Here is an 18,683-nt window from a genome sequence, read left to right on the forward strand (position 1 = left end):
CGCGATCATCGTGCATGCTGACTGCGTTTTACCTCGGGCGTATAGAGCACCAATCTCATCATTTCCACGCCTCGCTTAAGTGCCCGAAAGAGGGCTTGTGCTGCGCTGGAGTGATTGGTAGATGGAGATGGATCTTTGGTATATGTTTGTAAGGGGAGAAGAGGGAAAAGGGTATATATTAGATGGTCGGCTTGCTCTTTACATATCTTCATAGAATCTACCTTTTACTCACAGATATAAGAGATTCAGCGGTTCAACAAGACGAATTTTTGTTATTTGCGAGAGATCGTACTCATTATGTCGGAAGAGATCCCCGTTGTTGCTATTTTTACTCCTGCGGTGGGGAAGGTGGAGAGGGTTTGTTTCCATTTTCCTCCCCGAAAATCTCTCTTCCTCCTAAAATTCACGTCCAATCTGTTCAGAGGGAAGATTTGAACTGATGAATGGGATTGCGTATAGCTTAAGGAAGTCCTCCTCAACATCATCGCCGAAGTAGAGGAGAAGGAGATGGGTGTTGTAAGTCCCCTCTTTCCTTGTCTCTTATCCCTCTCTTAAGTCCTGTGGTGGACTGTAGTTGGAAACTAACCGATCATCACAGACGAAATATCAAATGTTCACTCAACTCAACGCAGAAACCGGAAAAGGCGTTATTTTGTTTCAGGAAACTTGTACGTTTCCCCTATCCTCCATACTCCCCTCATCCCCCCTTTCTCTCAACCCCCCTCTCTCTTTCCACCTCTCTCCCTTTCACCTCTTTCCCCCCTCGTCCACACCCCCCACATCTACCTTCACTCTAGCTAATGTAGTACAGACGCCAACCAAGCAGCAGCAGACATCCACCTTTCAACCCCCTATTTCGCGGCGCTGAATGAGACGTTAGTGAAAGAAGCGTTGTTGGAGAAACCATTTGAGCTTTTTGTTTTGGGTGTTGTGGGGGGGTTTGCGGGGCGTGCGTAGGGTGAGGGGGTGTGGATGAGTGGTTTTGAGGGTGTTTGGTTGTTGGGTGAGTGATGTGTGGAGAGGGGGTGAGGAAGGAGAGAGGGCGAGGAAGGAGAGAGGGAGGGGAAATCTCAACTCAGTTTTTAGCATCCATATCTTGAAAATAATCATCTGCTAGTTGAACTAGAATTCCGGCTTCCTATACTTTGCTGGAGGTACGGAGTAGATTATTTCTCCGTGTATATTGGGTTGATTTCAAAGCATTGTTAAGAGATGATTTGTCAATTCCAACTAAAAAAACCTTTCAAGTATAGTTAACCTAATCTCAACGTCACCAATCTCTACTTTCTACCTAATATCCTCCTTACAGACAACCCTCTTTTTCCGTCATCCCCATCCTACCAAAGTGAAGTCTTTATCCATGAAAATCGGAATCCTTGTCCTAAGTGAGTACACCTCACATTCGACCAAATCCTCCCCGCAAATTGCAGGGATAGGGAGCGTATAGTCTGACTGCATACGCCACTTTATCCGTATGAGCTGCTTGTATGTAGGAACTGCAATCCACAATTTGACGTTTTGATCCTAGGTACTTCCAACAACAACAACAGGAAAACACTAACAAAAGGTCCAGATCCCAATTGCTTGCTCAGCATGAGGGAATTACTTTACTTGCGTAAACACATAAAGTGGGTAAAGGAGGCGGATGGAGTTTTACTATTTATTAGATCCTCAGCGTCTTTTCAAATGTCATTTCAAAACCACCTATTCATCTCTTCTTCTCTGCTTTCAAGATAAATCTCAATCATGGCTTCCAACACCATCTACCTGATCACAGGCGCAAACCGCGGTAAACACACCCATCTAACCCCTTCAAACCTCCTCTAAAATTTCCAGGAATCGGACTCGGACTCACCTCCCTCCTGCTCTCCAGACCCAACACTACAGTCGTGGCGACCGTTCGAGACAAAACCACATCCACCACCTCCCTCCTCGCTCTCCCAAAAGCCCCGGGCAGCGAGCTAATCATCGCGTATCTCTCAATTTCAACCACCTCAGCACTCGAGATTGAAAGTGCTCACAAGGCGCTAGCCGAAGACCTCGAAACCCGCGGGATTAATAGACTAGACGTCCTCATCGCCAACGCCGGAAATGGCACGAGTTTCAAATCAGCAGCAGACACGGATCTTGAGGATGTAGTTCGAGACTTCCACACCAACACACTCGCCCCGCTGTCGCTCTACCAGACTCTTCTGCCTCTCCTCCAGCGCTCCAAAGCCGCCAAATTCATAATCATAGGCAGCATCCTAGGCAGCATAACCTCCACAACATCCGCACCATGTCTCGGATATGGCATAAGTAAAACAGGCACGCACTATATTGCCGCAAAGATCCACCATGAAGAAGAGAAAATGGTGGTGCTTGTTGTTCATCCTGGGTAAGCAATTCAAATCCCCAATCTCCCTACGCAACCCAATTCCCAACGTCTTCAAGATTTTAACACTCGATGTGATAGATGGGTACAAACGTCCACCGGCCAGAAGTTCGCGGATAGTATTGGCGTGGAGATGCCGCCTATGGGTGTGGAGGATAGTGCGAGGGGGGTGGTTGAGCAGGTTAGTAAAATACATACGTATCCCAAGTAATTTGGGAAGTTGAGGGAGATATGCTGACGAGTGATGTGATAGATTGATAAAGCGACTAAGGAGACGATTTCTGGGTGTTTTGTTGGGTGGGATGGGGAGGTTGTGCCGTGGTAGGTGGGGAGGATGGGATGGGTTCATGTGACTGTAGTCGAAGAAGTTGTTTATTTGGATAGATTTAATATCCAGACAGGCTTTAATGCTACACGCTTTTTCCGTTATTTACAGGCTTAACTCATAAATCCAAAACAACAATCGCTTACCGAAATCTTGGAGAATAATACAAAACGCTATTTACAAGACTTTCTGTGCTGTTAACCCTCAAACCTTTGACCAATGTTTCATAATGACCTCTACTTAGTGTCTTTCGGAAAATAATCCTCGTGGTTAGCACCCATTTGACTCCGCGGTTTGTGCCGAGGCATGGTGAACAATGACCGCTTACGACGAAGACCAGTGCGAAATAGTCACAGCCGTTGTATATACCATAGCAACAAGTCCAACCAACATGAAAACTATATCCCCAATCTTAGCGTACCTAGTCTCCGCAACTCCTTTCCAGTGTAGATAAGCAGGATAAATGTACACCAACGGCACACAAGCAAACGACCCAACCAATGCAACGAACTTGTCAAGATCGGCAGCCCCCAGAGCGGAAATGACACCACAGAGAACGACAATTCCAGCCCTGAAAGCATTCTTCTTCCATTTTGTCATTGCGTCGCGCTTTCCGGAGCGATGGCCAAAGATTGCACCTTCAATGATCCTCATCGCTGGGAATAGTTGGACTGGATCGCCTGCTAAGATGGCAATGGAGTAGAGGAATTGAACGGCGTTGACGAGTTTCGAGTCTTGTGGGAAATTGCTGATGATCTCTACAGAAGTTATATCCCCAAAAGTAGCATAGCTGAGCGCACCTATCGAGGCGAAGATGATGGTGATAATGATCATGACCGTAATCAGTAGACGCTCGAACTTTTGTGGTTCTTTCATCGATGATTGAATTGGCAGGATAAGACCGATGCCTTCGAATGTGAAAATTGCGGATCCGATAGTCAAAGTGAAATCTCTTGGGTTGAACATATGCACCGTAGGGCTAATGCCTTCCTTTGCCAGAGTCGATATGTCGAAATAATAGATATAGCCGAGTCCAAGTAGGATGAAAACATCTGCAAGTAATGCAACACCCCCAAGCTTGGATATGTTGCGAATGAAAGCCAGTGGAACCAGTGCAACCAATTGAAGACCAATCAAGGCTGTGATCGAGAGCGGTGATGGCCCTGTTAGGACAGCTTGGAGGAAAGCATGCAAGTTTTCAGCTGCAAAGATAATTCCTGCACAAACGAATCCGACCTGGGATAATGATATGGAAGCCAATGTGATAGTCCTCATCTTCTTTCCACCAATTGACTCGGCAATATCACCATAACCTCCACCATATCGTGCTCGACATTGCAGGAGCAGATGGAATGCGAGGCAAGAGACGAGAGATACGACAACCAGAGTGATTGAGGAGAAGAGAAGACCACCATTCTTGAAAGCTTTTGGCAGGAACAAAACTCCCGTGCCGATGAAAGACTTTAGCAACAGAAAAAATGCCCTTGTGATATTCGCATCCCCTTGTTTGTTTGCAGCCCTCGAAGTCCTACGTCTGGCTAGCAGAGGTCGTCTTTCATCCGCCGGTTCATCGTCCTGATCTCCTCCCTCTACGTCCTCCTCTTCATCATCAATCGCAGTTTCGTCGTCATCCGAGTCTGCGAGATCTTCGCCAGCAAACGAGCCATATAGATCCAGGAACTGCACGAAATTCCTCGTCACCGGTGTCCTCTGAATGAAACTCTGCGATCGATTGAACTTTTGCTGCACAAAGTGGCGACGGAAGCCACCTGGCAGTCTCTGGTCTGAAGCTGTTGTTTCCGCCCTCGACTCTGGGATATGGGAAAAGGTCGCTGATCGCTGAACTGGCTTTGCTCGAGCACTTATTTTGTACAGATCGCGATGAATGTCCCCTCCCTGCAACTTCAATGAACTTTCGTGTTCCGCGCCATTCGAGCTTTGTGTTGCATCGGAACTTTGAGGAGGTTCGTCGGGTGCGAGACCTTCGAGGTCGGCGGTGTGGCCAGGGTCGAGATGTCTCGAGACGATCTCGGCTTGTCGTCTCTCCTCGTCAGTTGGGTCTTCGATGGTAGACATGACTAGATATTTTATGCGTGGAATAAGGATGAGGATGTTGCACAGCTCGTCGGCCTGCTAGAGAATAGATATGAATTTTTGTCATGGCGCCCTGCAGGCCCGTCCCGAGGTTGTCAATTTGCCATCGTGAACTTTCCTGGTTGTGGAGCTTGTGGAGTAAGGGCGAATGACGCAGCCTTATATTTTCTCGCTTGCTTAATCAAACATCACCATCCACCTATCTGTGTCTAACTCTTAATACAATCATCTTTCTATACTTTTAATTTGAACTTATTCTTCCTTCTACAAATATTTATTAGTAGAAGCATTGTTCATGCTTACTAGCAGAGACATGCATTAGGCCTAGTTCGGGTAAAAACCAGCATGCGTCTAGCAGGAAGTTTGCTGTGACATGACAACCACTTGCAGTTCACTGTACAATTGAGATGGGAAGGGTCCACAAGGCTATCGAGACTTCCGGTAAACGCCTTGAATAGTTTAAACTGAATTATTTTCATACAGTCCACTGTTTGGAGCTGTTTATGTATTTGTCAAAGAAAGCTCCACCGAAGATTCTTAGTGTTTTGGACACTAGAATGAGGTAGAATTTGGCTCGTGCTACGTATAGATCTGGTTATTAGAAGCAGTCTTGTCAAAAGGTGGAAGATAGTAAACTCGCACCACCCAAATACACACCCACTTTGTTACTTGCCAGTTCCCTGTCTCCTTCATTTGTCTTGTATGCGAACCCAACATCAGTGTTAGTTTTCTTTCATCTGTGAATACTGATTGTACAAGGAAATCTGTAACAAAACTGGCGCTACTACTAACCAATGATAATACTTGGTACTTTTTGCAGCAGAGGTGAGCTCCATAGTTGAGACATGAAGTACCGGGAAAGTAGGAGAACCTCCCTCGGACTTGTTTCATAACCTTTATCCATCTTTTTGTGGTGTGAAGATTTCTTAGATTTTTCCGTATTTTTTCCAAACTGTTTGAAAAATAGTTATTCAAGATACGTAAGAAACTCTCTACAAATCAATGAAATTAATCATTGGAGTCCCCACTTCCCAATATTGACTAATAAGCCGGCGGGGGAGTTCACGCGCGGATTGGATCTTGACTCCCCTCACATAATTCCACCAAGCAAGATCCACATCAACAGTCACCATCCTATCATCACTGCAAAAATGCCCAAAGCTGTCTCCTCAAAAGCTAAAGCTCCATTATCCAGACGCTCCCACCCATCCAATGCATCTACATCATGACCGAAACGGAGAGTGAGCCTTACAACGGCACAGAAAGAGAAATCCTCGGGACGTACGACTCCAAAGCCCTCGCCAACCAATCTGCAAAGACATTCGCACGGTCAAGACATGCAGATTACTGGGACCACGATGGAGATGAAATGGGTTATACGAAGGAGACAGAAGATGTGAATGGGTGTCTTTCCATTAGGGCAAGAGATCCGGAGGGCAGCAGGTAGGAGATAATTGTCTCACGACACATCCTTCATACTGCTGCAAAATCTAAGCCAACAGTTGTGAAAAGTGTTGTTGCTGAGGCGAAGGGCAAGGGTGTTGCTTAGAAAAGGAATGGCTCCAGCACCCGCACCAAAGTCATCTGGGAATACCCATGTCTTGAGTGGATGGTTAAAGAGCCACTTACTCCCAAGACGACGGGTCTTGGTGGAGTTTGAAATATAAGTCTTGGGATTTTAGGAACACATCTATACGGGGGGAAAGCCGAGCAGTCGATCACCTGTATGATCTCCCTCCTATAAGAAATGTCACTTCTAACCAAGGTGTAGGTATTACCTTCTACCGGTCATTATTGCAAGAATAATAACCAAGCGACTCATGTAATTTCGACGAGATCTTCTGCCTCTTAGTAAAACACACCAAATGTTCTTTTTTTTTTTTAATTTTCATCCAGAGAGAATCAAATGTTTACTCTGGTTATCTTCGTAATCACGGAAACCACAGATACCTTTATAGGAATCTCATTAAATGTATATAGAATTTAGCAGGACCAAGCCCCATCGCAAACAGTGAGGATGGTCAAGAGTTTCCAAGGAAACGACTTCTTATTCTAATCGCAGTATTGTGACTTCTTATTTACACTATGATAAAGACTGCCATCCCAGTTTTGATACCACCGCCGCTCTACTGTCATACTCAAACATATCCCAAAATAGCAAACTCTAAGTATGAACCTTATACCAATCATGTCACATGTAAAAGTTCTTGACTGAACAGGCCGACTGCTCGCTTTTGCTAGTTTGGCATCGGCCATCAGGACTTGTCATTCATTATTGACAAATCACAGTATGAGTAACAAATATGGATGAGAAAGGTAACAACACTGAGGTCCTAGAAACAGAGTGGGAACCACACCCTTCAGGGAATTGAATATCTTATGTATAATTTCCGCTATATGACCGCCTCCACTCAACGATCAGCATTATATCAATATACCGCTGCGTGTATCATCTGTAATATACACCCACCCCAATAAGCCAGAACCACCTTCACTTTTGAAACCCAACCCATCCCTCAAGATAAATCCCCTATTCCAATCCAACGCCAGTAAATGCGAAAGTAACTCCATGGTATATATCCCTCAATCCAACAACCACGCTCGTCGTTTCTCCTCCTTCTTCGCCTTCCGCTTCTCCTTGAACTGCTTCAGCTCCGTCTTCGTCAATTTCTTGCCGCTCCTCTCTGCCTTCAGACTCCGCCCGTCATGATTGTTGGCCGCGGCGTCGACGTCGAAGAAGGCGTTCATCTGCCGCTTGCTTTTGTTTTCATCGTTGTGAAGTTCCGGCGTGATTTCGGAGGCTTGAAAGCGTCCTGTGAATCGATTGAATGCTGCGGTGGCGGCGTAGGCGGCGTTTGGATCTGCCGGTCCAGCTGCTACAGGTGTCTCGGTCGCTGCTGGTTGAGCATACCAGGCGGTGGGATCGTAGTCGCCGTGGATCGCGGGATTGTAGCCTGTTGTGCCAGTGGAAGGTGGAGGGGAGTCTGGAAGTGTCGCAGCGGGTGCTGTCACACCGGGGGCGGTTTCTTGTGGGAGGGTAGTTGGGTCTGGGACTCGTGGGTTTGTCCATTGGGTTGCGCCGGTAAATCGATTGTAAAAATAGAATGCTTTGGCTGTTTCCTCCCAGAGTGGAGCCCAACCATCGTCAACTTCTGCGCCAGCAGAGGGAGGAGCTTCGTTCGGTAATGGCGGAAGCGTTTCTTCGGGCAGTGGAGGAGCTTCTGCGGTTCCGTCTTGTGTCGTTGGCTCGGCAGTATTGTTGTGATCCTCAACCCAATTCTTGTCCCCAGTCGATGTCACCACCTCGTCGGCAGTATCTTCGCCCACATTCTTGTCGCCTCCTGATTCTGTTGTCGTCTCGGCCTCTGGCACGGCAATGTGTCCAGGATCGTTGTGAGGCGTCTCTCCTTTAGACGGTTCCGCACGCGGTGAGGAACTCGCTTTTGCAGTCTCCTCAGAACCGGCAGCCATTATAGACGTACCCCAGACTTGGTGTATATTTGAATGAACAAAATAGATACGGTAAGAAATAATGTGGTGAGAGTCTTGGGGGACGGTTGTCTTTGGCGCTACCTAACTGTGATGTCAGTCTGGATGCGAAAGCCTAGCACCCATCGACCAAGCTTGATAACTGCCTTGGATTTCAGGCATGATCGACTCGAACTAAACTTGCAACTATTCGGACCTTAACATAAAAACAGGGCATATTTTAGTGCCTAGTAAAACACATGAACTCAAACTGATGTGAATATGACATATGAGTGTCTAGATGCCAAATTCTGTATTTTAATCATCTCACAAATCGACTTTTGAAACGGTTGAATGTAGGTTAGAGTTTACAAGTTGTTGTGGTATCATGCTAGACTACTTAATACATTATTTACAAGCTTTTAACACAAGCTCAACTTCCCGAGCCTTGTTCTCAGCCATATCAAGCTCAGCATCCATAGAGGCTTCAACGCGACTGGCAGACTTCTTGAGCATTTCAGCAACTTCACTTTCCACGTTTCTCACACACTTCCTTCCTGCTTCACGCACCTCACCCTCCCAGAACTCGCGAGCATTTTCCCACTTGACTTGCATTCTTCGCATGCTGTACACAATACCTAGAGCAGCGACTGCTCCAGCCTCATAAAGTCCGGTTGATAACGTAGAGATGTACGTCAAAGCAGCGAGTCCGGATACGAAAGATGATGTTGTCAAGGTCTGTAGAACAAGCTTCTGAGCCAATGCTTGCAAAGCTGGCACAGTGCCAAGGGCAAGATAACTTCGAGCGCTTGGAATATCTTGTGGCCAATTCTGATCCTTCATATTCCGTATTTCGTCCTCGACTTTCACGAGATCCTTCACCCGAAGTGATTGAGGGTTCATTCGATCATCCGGACTAAGCAAAGGACTTTGTTGGGTACGTGTAGTAAGACGTTTAGAGACTCCTGCTTCCTCCAGACGCCCAGCGAAGAAGATAAGGTCTTGTTCGGCCTCAGTAAGAAACCTCCTGGTGAGAATGTCTGTAGCAATCATGGAGACATCATCCACCCTCCAAAATAGCTTCCACCAGCCTAATTTCCTCCACCTCCTACCCTCGAAGGCAATATCCAGATGCTCTCGCAGCTCGGTGTGAGCTTCCTCGGACCATTTGGAGAACCCTTTCATTAGTGGCTCTAGCTTAGTGTGAGCCACTCGTGATGCAAGCGCCACACTTAAACGACGTGCCTTCTCTTCCTCAATTGCGAGTGATGTTGTTTCCAGCATAGACTGGATTAGCAATCGAAGAGGTGGTTTCATCTCGCCTTCCATTGATGAAGTCCCTGACCTCATCCATTCCAAGATCTCTGGCGCACCACTATCAAACCACTTATGCTCGTAATCTAAAGCATTGTCGATGCTCACTCGGAATAAGTCGAGAGCAGCGATAGCCAAATCGATATCCAAGTTTTGAAACGGAACGTTCGTGTCGCTTGAAGGGTCCAGCTTGATATCTACAGTTGTATGAAGAATATCCTTCCCAACAATATTTCCATCAGTCGCGATTGAAAAGACAGATACTGCGCCCAAGATACCGCTCCCAACTACCAAAGACTTGTGCACGGGAGTTGTAATTGGGGTATACCTTCCTGTGCGTGAAACTGGTATTTCCATCGTAGGCACTAGCAAGGCTTCTAAGATACTGCTTCCTTCGCCGATAGTAGTCTGTGGAAGATCTGTCTCCAATACTAGTATCTCCAACTTATGTCCATTGAAAGCGGGCGAAGAAACATTTATCTCCTGTACCATCCGATTACTGTATGCAGATTCTTCTGCTCCATCGTGTCCGACGCGAAGTAAAATGGGACGACTACCATCGTCCTCTTCCAACAGCGTCCGCTCCCATTCCTCCTCTGGTTTTAGCGGATCCGCAATCAGCAGTCGTGCCAGCTGCTTCGCTTTTCGCAAAGATACCCCTCCATCTCGAAGACCCAAAATTGCAACACGAATTGTCTCCTCGCCTTCTGGTTGTTGAAGTCCGCGTAATGCAAGCTGTAACCTGGAGATGTTGACAAAGTTGGCGGCATCTTTCTGTAGGGCTTTAAGAGCCTCTTGAAGCTGAACCCGGGGTGATAGAATCTCCCTACGTTCGGGCGCAGCACTGATATGTGCACTGGTCAGTCGTCGCCGATCAATTCGTTGATAGTTGAGCTGTTGTGGTTTTGTAGATTGTCTTGCGCTTGGCCGGGGTCGATTCCGGGAAAAAGAGCATATTGGACATAATTGTCGAGAAAATTTGTCAATTGGAAGCCATGAACTCCTCGGCAGACTCTTGACAGCTCGAGGTATCCTTGGAGGCATCTCGTCAATGCCGCGCGGTCGAAATTCCCCGTCGTCAAGCAGCAGATGAAGCTGGAGCTATGGTTTTTGCGAGCGGATGAGAAACACCTGCTCGGCCTTATAGCCAAGGCTCTAAATGCGGGATGACCCTGCTGGCTGCAAGCTGAACAACCCCACCATGGATTGTTGCACATGCAAGAGGCGAGACAGACCGTAAGAGTATACCTAGGTATACTTCGAAGTTCCAATTATCAAATGCCATGTTGAGATCTTAAGATTTGGAGAATTTGGGGTTTTCCTTTTTCTTATTATTAATTTGGAGCTACTGCTTATTATCCAGCGCCATCCCGCCAAATGCTCTGTCTAATTCATCCCCTTGACCTGCTCCTGTAGGGACAGGAATCGGGGTACTCCTTAAACCTGACTGTTCTGGACTCGAAACGTCTACATCCATCAAGTTTGCTTGTCCCGAGCTTGTACCTGGTGTACCTGAAGCCGTCCTTTTCTCTGGCTCTAATATTCGCGCTTCACTATCGAGCCATCCAGGCGCAACCCTCCGCTTCTCAGCAAGCTCCCTGGCAGCTATCGCTTCGTCCCATGCCTCGATCTCCCGGTCCGCATCATCTTGCACCTTTTTTATATATGCTTTCAGAGCATTGCAGGACGCTATTATATCATTGGGATGTGCAGCGTGTCCTGACTGCGAGACAACGTATTGCGATTTCTCTTCCCCAGACGAAGAAGCCGGCACGCCAGTAGATGATGGCGGCAGAGTAGAAGGTAAGCTCTTATATGTATAAGGCAGAGTGGTCGCCGACGGTAAAGATACGAAAGGAGAAACCGTTAAAGGAACTTGCGCCAGTAATGGATGAGGAACTGGAAGGAGTAAGCTTAGCTTCACTGTGTCTCGAATGTCAGAAGACCTACGACTTTCATGCATGACTGGAAGGTACTGGTGTTAGATAATCGCTAGAAACTGAACCTTTCCAGACTCTATAGGCTTATCTCTGTGCGAAGTATGTAAATCAGACCCTATCGCCAGGATTGAGCTCGCAGATTGAGGCTCTGTGTGGTACTTTTCGCAGAGGGCTGTGTCAGAAGACAATGGCTGCAATTGGGTCCGGCACCAGAGACCGAAGTGCATGGGGGATCCCAAAAGCCCGATAAACGTGTGCGTGGGTAAAGCTTGCGGAATTTACCCCTCGTTTATGCGTGACGACGTTGAAGCTATTCGGAAAATGTGGTATGATGCGAAGTGTTGTGAAGTTGAGATGCGATTCTCAAAGGTCTGAATGCAGTTCCACACGACTAGCTTTGGTCGCCGTTCTCTCCTGCTCCCCTCCCCCATGTTCATCCAAGGCAGCAGACAGGGGCCGCTCAGGTGGCTCGCTCTTAGCGCGACCACTCAAAATCAGCAACAACTCAGGAGCAAACCAGTCAAGACAACCTCCTCTTCCACCACCTGAACCGGCCCAACCACTTTGTGCTACAGTGCCCTCCAGATCCCCTCCCCGACACATTCGCCGCCAGCTTTGCCAGCAACGAGGGTTCAACCAATTTCTGTCGCAACACACACATTCCGAATAGCTTCAGAATACAAAAGCGACCGCGGAAGTCACAACGACATCGTTTACCATCCAACCCTGTCCTGTTCCCCTCGAGCGCTGACCGACACCCTGCCAAGTGAAAGCGCGTGCCCCACGCAGACGGTCTTTGGCTTCTCGAATTTCTCCCTCTTGGCCAGATAGTCTTATTTTTATTCACAATCTGTCTGCTGCTCTCGAGGATAGCAAATATACAAACTTCTCGTTCGGCTGCCCGCCAATAACCCCTCCAACGCCACCCGAACTTCGACGATACCCATCGCCACCATGGATGAAGACCCAAAGGCACCACGCGTGGCCAGCGCTAAGCAGGTTGACAATGCCCTCAGAGCTATCAATGAGAAGAAGCCAGTGCCGGAGATTGACTTCACCCTGCACACAATGGAAGATGGGTCGACGGTGAGCACAATGGAGCGGGTTTGCAAAGGTATTTGGGCTCAGCCTTCTCATTCTTGCTAGGAGGGAACATTGTCTAATAGCTCTCGATATAGATGTACAAGCACCTGCGATGCACCCGCCGACGGACCAGCAGTTCTTCTCGCCGGAAGATCCATCTAAACCAAATTTGACGTTTTTGAAGCAACATTTCTACCGCGAAGGGCGTTTGACCGAGGAGCAGGCGTTATACATCATTGAAGAGGGAACGAAAGTCCTCAAACAAGAGCCCAATCTCTTAGAAATGGATGCGCCCATTACAGTCTGCGGTGATGTCCACGGGCAATATTACGATCTGATGAAGTTGTTCGAAGTTGGTGGCGACCCAGCTGAAACTCGTTATCTTTTCCTAGGAGATTATGTCGATAGAGGTTATTTCAGTATTGAATGTGTCCTATATCTCTGGTCCTTGAAGATCTGGTATCCAAATACCTTGTGGCTTCTTAGAGGGAATCACGAATGTCGCCATTTGACCGACTACTTCACATTCAAGTTGGAGTGTAAGCACAAATACTCGGAGAAGATCTACGATGCATGCATGGAATCATTCTGCTCTCTTCCTCTCGCGGCAGTCATGAACAAGCAATTTTTGTGCATTCATGGCGGTCTCAGCCCTGAGCTGCACACTCTTGACGATATCCGTTCTGTACGTACATATAACGTTGGCTCTACGCGACTATTGCTAACAATTATTCCAGATTGATCGGTTCCGGGAACCACCTACCCACGGTTTGATGTGCGATATCTTGTGGGCCGATCCATTAGAAGAATTTGGTCAAGAGAAAACTTCGGAATACTTCATTCACAATCACGTGAGAGGTTGCTCATACTTTTTCTCCTACCCAGCTGCTTGCAATTTCTTGGAAAAGAACAATTTGCTTTCAGTCATTCGGGCGCATGAAGCTCAAGATGCTGGCTATCGTATGTATCGCAAAACCCGAACGACAGGATTCCCAAGTGTGATGACAATCTTCTCCGCTCCCAACTACCTAGATGTCTACAACAACAAGGCAGCTGTCCTCAAGTACGAAAACAATGTCATGAACATTAGACAATTCAATTGCACACCGCATCCTTACTGGCTGCCAAACTTCATGGATGTCTTCACCTGGTCTCTTCCTTTCGTTGGAGAGAAGATTACGGACATGCTCATTGCAATTCTCAGCATTTCCTCTGAGGATGAGCTGAAAGAAGATGCAACACCATCGACAGTATCGCCCGGGCCAATATCTCCACCGGCCACCACTCCATTGGATCCGGATTCGATCGAATACAAGAAGCGAGCGATTCGCAACAAGATCTTGGCTATTGGTCGTCTATCCAGAGTCTTCCAAGTACTCAGAGAAGAGTCGGAACGAGTTACTGAGCTCAAGACCGCATCTGGTGGTAGACTGCCTGCAGGTACTCTTATGCTTGGTGCAGAAGGTATCAAGAATGCTATCAGCAGTTTTGAAGATGCGCGCAAGGTCGATTTACAGAATGAGAGACTCCCACCAAGTCACGAAGAAGTCACGAGACAGAGTGAAGAGGGCCGTGCTCAAGCTCTGGAGAGAGCGAGAGAATCTGCAGACAATGATAAGGGACTACAGCAATTATCAAGGAGATTAAGCACGTAAGTAATATCCTCTGAACAGCTCATTTTGCGCTGACTAATATTCTCACAGTGACCGAAAGAAATGATCTTTGAAAATTGCGCAAAAGGGCTGGACCAAATATTGAGCGGGTTATGATAGAAATTTTTGATGATTACGAGAACCGACCAAACCTTTTTGTTGGCTTGATGGATGGACCTTGAGTAAATGATACTGATATTGTAACGGTATCACGGTTCTATTCAATTCAATAATGGAATAATGCCGAGAATACAGGATTTGAAGAATGTTGCATGTGATGTTTTGTGTGGATCGTACGTGATCTAGCACGGTAACTCCTGTACGTACGGAAGTAGGCAAAGCACTCTCCTTACTGATTGTGCCCCCTTCTCGCAACCGCTTTGTATTTTGATATGTCCTTGGAACAGCATGACTTTTGTGATAAAATCCACTGCTAGGACAGGTTTTCGATTGCGTCTTTTGGACTTGATGAAGTACAAGTTGTGTCGGAAAGTATAGCTCACTAGAAGTACGGAAAATAATCTCGAGGAGGTAAATGCGATGTCTCACGTTGGCTAGGTAGGTAGCTTTAGAGGGGAGAGGATTAGATAGGAGTGTTATTATCAACATGATTTATGAAGTATGTAGGTAACAAATTCTTCCTTATCACCACGAAGAAATACGGTGATCCAGATCGTCCAAATATTCTAGTAATCTGGTCTAGCGTCATGTGTGAAATACCTAGCGCGGTATACTACAACAAGTCACGGAATCTCGACTAGTGTTTGTTTAGCTGGCTAGATAGATTCGGGGGTATGGGTGATGATCTACTACTTTACGATTTCGGCATTTGTAGAGGATTGTCGTTGGTGGCACTGGTATGTGGGTTAGGGGTAGCTGCTAGGTGTTGATCTGGCACTCTTGAGTTTACTTGTTTTGCAGATCATAACATCTCATCGTTTCAACAAGGTACTGATGCGAAGCATTTTACGAGATCTATTGCTACGTCGCAGCATATACCGGATCAGTATGGCAAGTTGTCCGCAATGATGAACAATCAATGCTACTTAACAACTATCTAGGTATGGACGAGTACGCTGCTGACCAACTATGCAAGCTTGTCGTGATGGTGAAGAGGGGGGATGGCGTGGAAGCATATATATATCATCAGTATTTCACGGACTCGGCGACAACGAACAGCAACCGGTACTGTTGAGCCCCTAGAACGACGGATTGGCATGTCTGGCTTAGGAATCACTTCACAACACGGTAGCATGAATCAGCATATCAAAATCTCACAGACTCACCGACGTAGCACAACATCCACCCTCACTCCCCTTAACACTTCACACTCCCGCCTCTCGTAATGTCGCTATGGCATATAGCATTCGATACACAGTATCTCAGCCCCGATCCGCCGTCCGAAGAAGTGTCGCTATGGCATAAAACATTCTTCGATCCGCGGATGTGTCGCATATGGCGTGGTTGAAAAATAAACTTCATATTCCAGTGTTTAAACACCGGAGGCTTACTCGTTGCGAGACCCCTTGAGGAGTCTCCACGACATTTCAGCACCCTTGGAAGTATATTGTATGATGTGATTGTTTTTCGTCGTATGATATTAGCTTTGTGCTTTGCATTTCTGTTTCTGTATGTGTGCCTGCCTCAGAAATCGCTCAGTCAGAAAAATCGAAAGCCCGCGTGTTCCTCCAGATACTTTGTCGTCGTACAGCACTTGCATGTCCCCTGAGTATCCAACCGCGACGCAATGTCGCACTGTGTCGAAAGCAAAAATTGTTGAGCGTAAATTCAAAATCAAGCGCCGAAGAAACGCGTCAAATACCGATATCGTCATCTCGTTCGTCTCCTCCCAGCTCTGTGTGATTCTCGCCCGCCCGTCGTAGTGTAAATGTCATGTGTGTTGTCGTAACTCGTCAACAAAACCATACCAACGCCTCAACTCACCATGCTTGTGCCATTACCAAAACACGTCTCCTCCGCTCACCCTCCACAGCCGCCTAGTGATGAGTTCAGTTTGTTCCGACGCCGTCATTTCGGGCGCCTTCATGCTTTCCTTGACCCTCTCCGTCCACACTACTAGCGTCATCTCGCCTTCGGCGTAGTTCTTTCTCTTCTCTAACATCGCGTTTCTCCCAAACAAGATCCTTCAACCATTTATTTTCTTCTTCCAACTCCTTCACTCTTCCCTCGAGCTTGTTGACGAGCGCTCTCCTCTCATTGCTTGCTCTTTCGAGACTAGCTTCCCTCTTCTTCTTTTTGGCTCGGAAGCGCGCAGAGGCCGCGGTATTGCGAAGACGCTTCTGTTCTGCTTCCGGGTCTGAGAGAGAGTTGGGATCGCTGTTGGGGGAGAGTACAGCGGTATATGGTGAGATTGGTCCTGGATGATGGAGCTGAGCAATTGAAGCATGTTGGGTGTCGAGATAATAAGGGACGAAGCCATTGGGAGGAGTGGACTCGGTTGAAGAGGGTGGGTAGTAGTTGTCGTACGGCTGATTATGGGCTGCGTAGGTGCCCGGGTTTTGGGGCTGCATCGTGTATGGAATTACCAAAGGTAGTTGATTGGAAGCATCCCATGGATTGAAGGGTGTTGTTATTCCTGTTTGATTGTATAGTTAGTATAGTTGATGATGTTTTGTGGTGTATAACAAACAAGTTCGGGATATACGAACAGGAAACCTGATTGAGATTTGGTGTCACCCACCCAAAATTGGGGGAATAAAATTGATACGCGACAAGTCAATAACGAGACATCAAATTGAACGCCTCAATGCAAGTTTCGTCGAGACCTGTCCGAGTGTCAAGTACATATGGTAACCGCCCATGATACTGTCGATCGACCTTCGACGATCCAGCATCACGTGCAATGTCACCATCTGCACTTGAATTGCGAACACACGCAACTGCAAGGAGCACGCCCACTCGGGCCCAAAGAAGCAGAACAAGAGTCTCAGTGTCCCCTGGTCGTGCACCAAACATCTGCCACATTGCGGTTCTAGCGGCTGCGTGGGTGGATGGGTTGCTCTGCTCAACTGCTGTGCTGCCAAAGGTCGATCGATCAAAGCCTTCGATCCGTCCCGCTGTGTGCGCATAGATCCGATAGTTAAGATAAAGAAACTCTAAAAAATGCTTGATGGTTGAAGACGTTTGTGAATTGAAGTGCGGAATTGAATGAGGCTATTGTATGGGGAGAATCTCGAGTAAATGTTTGTCTTTTCAAGAAATTGCTCCATTTCGAACAACCAGCATTCAAATACATCAAGAAGAATCCAGCATCAAAATGGGCAATGAAGCAGATCCAGAGATCAATTCTCCTCGTATCCACATGCTGACATCTCTGCTTAAGCCTGTAAACTCTAACCTGATGTGGAGGATAAACTCCGACAGATACGAAATGACAGCTCGAACTAGCAATCGACACTGGGTCGAGACAACCGGCTGAAGCTCGAGTAAAGTATTCCATCAACTGAAGAATCTGGGAATAGCATCATGTGCAAAATGGAATGGATTTGATACATACCTGGTTGATCCGGTCTCCACGCGTGAGCCTCACTTGGGACGGGTTCCAAATCATAATGTCGGTTCTGTGCAGCTGCTTGATTCATAAAAGCTTCCACCTCGTCCGAGGACTGGAATCCCGTGGGACGTCCATGTTCTTGCTCCTCTTCCACGTGCAAGTACGGCTGTCCCAGATGGTTTGGCGGCTGAAGGAGAGAGTTCTCGGGGTCCTGCATGACGGCGAGAGTCCTGACCACCATCAAATCCGACCAGCTTTGGCTTCTTTGCAGCAGCGAAACAATAATACGTTCGCTTGTTGTTGTACGGCACCAGGGTGACACCCCGTGAGTGGTGGTGAGCTGGAAATCGTGCTTTCGTTTGCAGATAACGTCAGATTTCAGATGGTGACATAGACGTCGTGTAGGAAAGGCGAGAAGAGGGGTCCTATATAGCACTCGAGAGCACTGCCGTAGTCGTAAATAAGCTTCATGTGCGAATAGCCAGAACAACGTCAAGCTGGAACACGGAACGGGCTTGTGGCTAGATCTGCGTGGTTTCTTGGTTGTTTTTTCACTTCATGCTCGCTTCGCTCGTTCGCGTGAAGAGATGGGCTGGAAAGGGGGTAAGAATTTGCTAATAGTCCCGTTTTCAATCACGGTGTTTCTGCGGTACGTGGGGAGTCGTGGTAAGTGGTTGTGTGTTGTTGGATGGACGTGTGGAGGCTGGGACGGAAAGGTAGGGGGGTGGGCACAGAGCGGGGCGGGGTCGACGAGGAAGTCGAGACTCGCTTGTTGCGGGTCAACAGATGAACAGAGCGTAGTTTGAAGAGGTTGTTGAATATTTTATAACGGAGTTAACTTCTCATCAAGTCCTCACACAGCAATAGATTAAATTCCTGCTTGGAGACGTCAGGTTGCATGCTTTACCTCTTTTTATCT

At 47.2% G+C, this 18,683-nt stretch overlaps 9 protein-coding genes across 9 annotated transcripts; 4 read left to right on the top strand and 5 right to left on the bottom strand.

Annotated features, from left to right (window-relative positions):
- Positions 1–297: 297 nt before the first annotated feature.
- On the top strand, positions 298–957 carry GLAREA_06493 (Dimeric alpha+beta barrel; the record flags this gene model as incomplete). Its single annotated transcript, XM_008081906.1, has 4 exons — positions 298–357; positions 460–516; positions 599–668; positions 812–957. 4 exons carry the CDS (start codon positions 298–300, stop codon positions 955–957), a joined length of 333 nt encoding a protein of 110 aa, XP_008080097.1.
- Positions 958–1,746: 789 nt separating this feature from the next.
- Positions 1,747–2,699, top strand: GLAREA_06494 (NAD(P)-binding Rossmann-fold containing protein; the record flags this gene model as incomplete). The annotated part of the gene is made up of 4 exons (XM_008081907.1): positions 1,747–1,789; positions 1,837–2,377; positions 2,456–2,555; positions 2,628–2,699. 4 exons carry the CDS (start codon positions 1,747–1,749, stop codon positions 2,697–2,699), a joined length of 756 nt encoding a protein of 251 aa, XP_008080098.1.
- A 324-nt stretch (positions 2,700–3,023) lies between these two features.
- Positions 3,024–4,775, bottom strand: GLAREA_06495 (uncharacterized protein; the record flags this gene model as incomplete). Its single annotated transcript, XM_008081908.1, has 1 exon — positions 3,024–4,775. One exon carries the CDS (start codon positions 4,773–4,775, stop codon positions 3,024–3,026), a length of 1,752 nt encoding a protein of 583 aa, XP_008080099.1.
- Positions 4,776–6,018: 1,243 nt separating this feature from the next.
- Positions 6,019–6,342, top strand: GLAREA_06496 (uncharacterized protein; the record flags this gene model as incomplete). The annotated part of the gene is made up of 2 exons (XM_008081909.1): positions 6,019–6,236; positions 6,306–6,342. 2 exons carry the CDS (start codon positions 6,019–6,021, stop codon positions 6,340–6,342), a joined length of 255 nt encoding a protein of 84 aa, XP_008080100.1.
- A 1,034-nt stretch (positions 6,343–7,376) lies between these two features.
- Positions 7,377–8,264, bottom strand: GLAREA_06497 (uncharacterized protein; the record flags this gene model as incomplete). The annotated part of the gene is made up of 1 exon (XM_008081910.1): positions 7,377–8,264. The coding sequence occupies one exon, from the start codon at positions 8,262–8,264 to the stop codon at positions 7,377–7,379; it is 888 nt and encodes a 295-aa protein (XP_008080101.1).
- A 405-nt stretch (positions 8,265–8,669) lies between these two features.
- GLAREA_06498 (uncharacterized protein) lies at positions 8,670–10,619 on the bottom strand (the record flags this gene model as incomplete). Its single annotated transcript, XM_008081911.1, has 1 exon — positions 8,670–10,619. One exon carries the CDS (start codon positions 10,617–10,619, stop codon positions 8,670–8,672), a length of 1,950 nt encoding a protein of 649 aa, XP_008080102.1.
- A 301-nt stretch (positions 10,620–10,920) lies between these two features.
- Positions 10,921–11,538, bottom strand: GLAREA_06499 (uncharacterized protein; the record flags this gene model as incomplete). The annotated part of the gene is made up of 2 exons (XM_008081912.1): positions 10,921–11,474; positions 11,526–11,538. 2 exons carry the CDS (start codon positions 11,536–11,538, stop codon positions 10,921–10,923), a joined length of 567 nt encoding a protein of 188 aa, XP_008080103.1.
- A 931-nt stretch (positions 11,539–12,469) lies between these two features.
- On the top strand, positions 12,470–14,317 carry GLAREA_06500 (Metallo-dependent phosphatase; the record flags this gene model as incomplete). Its single annotated transcript, XM_008081913.1, has 4 exons — positions 12,470–12,629; positions 12,682–13,283; positions 13,336–14,249; positions 14,302–14,317. 4 exons carry the CDS (start codon positions 12,470–12,472, stop codon positions 14,315–14,317), a joined length of 1,692 nt encoding a protein of 563 aa, XP_008080104.1.
- A 1,942-nt stretch (positions 14,318–16,259) lies between these two features.
- GLAREA_06501 (regulatory protein cys-3) lies at positions 16,260–17,981 on the bottom strand (the record flags this gene model as incomplete). Its single annotated transcript, XM_008081914.1, has 3 exons — positions 16,260–16,846; positions 16,995–17,327; positions 17,768–17,981. 3 exons carry the CDS (start codon positions 17,979–17,981, stop codon positions 16,260–16,262), a joined length of 1,134 nt encoding a protein of 377 aa, XP_008080105.1.
- Between the last annotated feature and the right edge of the window lie 702 nt (positions 17,982–18,683).

This window comes from Glarea lozoyensis, assembly GCF_000409485.1.
Source record: "Glarea lozoyensis ATCC 20868 chromosome Unknown GLAREA15, whole genome shotgun sequence".
NCBI lineage: Eukaryota > Fungi > Ascomycota > Leotiomycetes > Helotiales > Helotiaceae > Glarea > Glarea lozoyensis.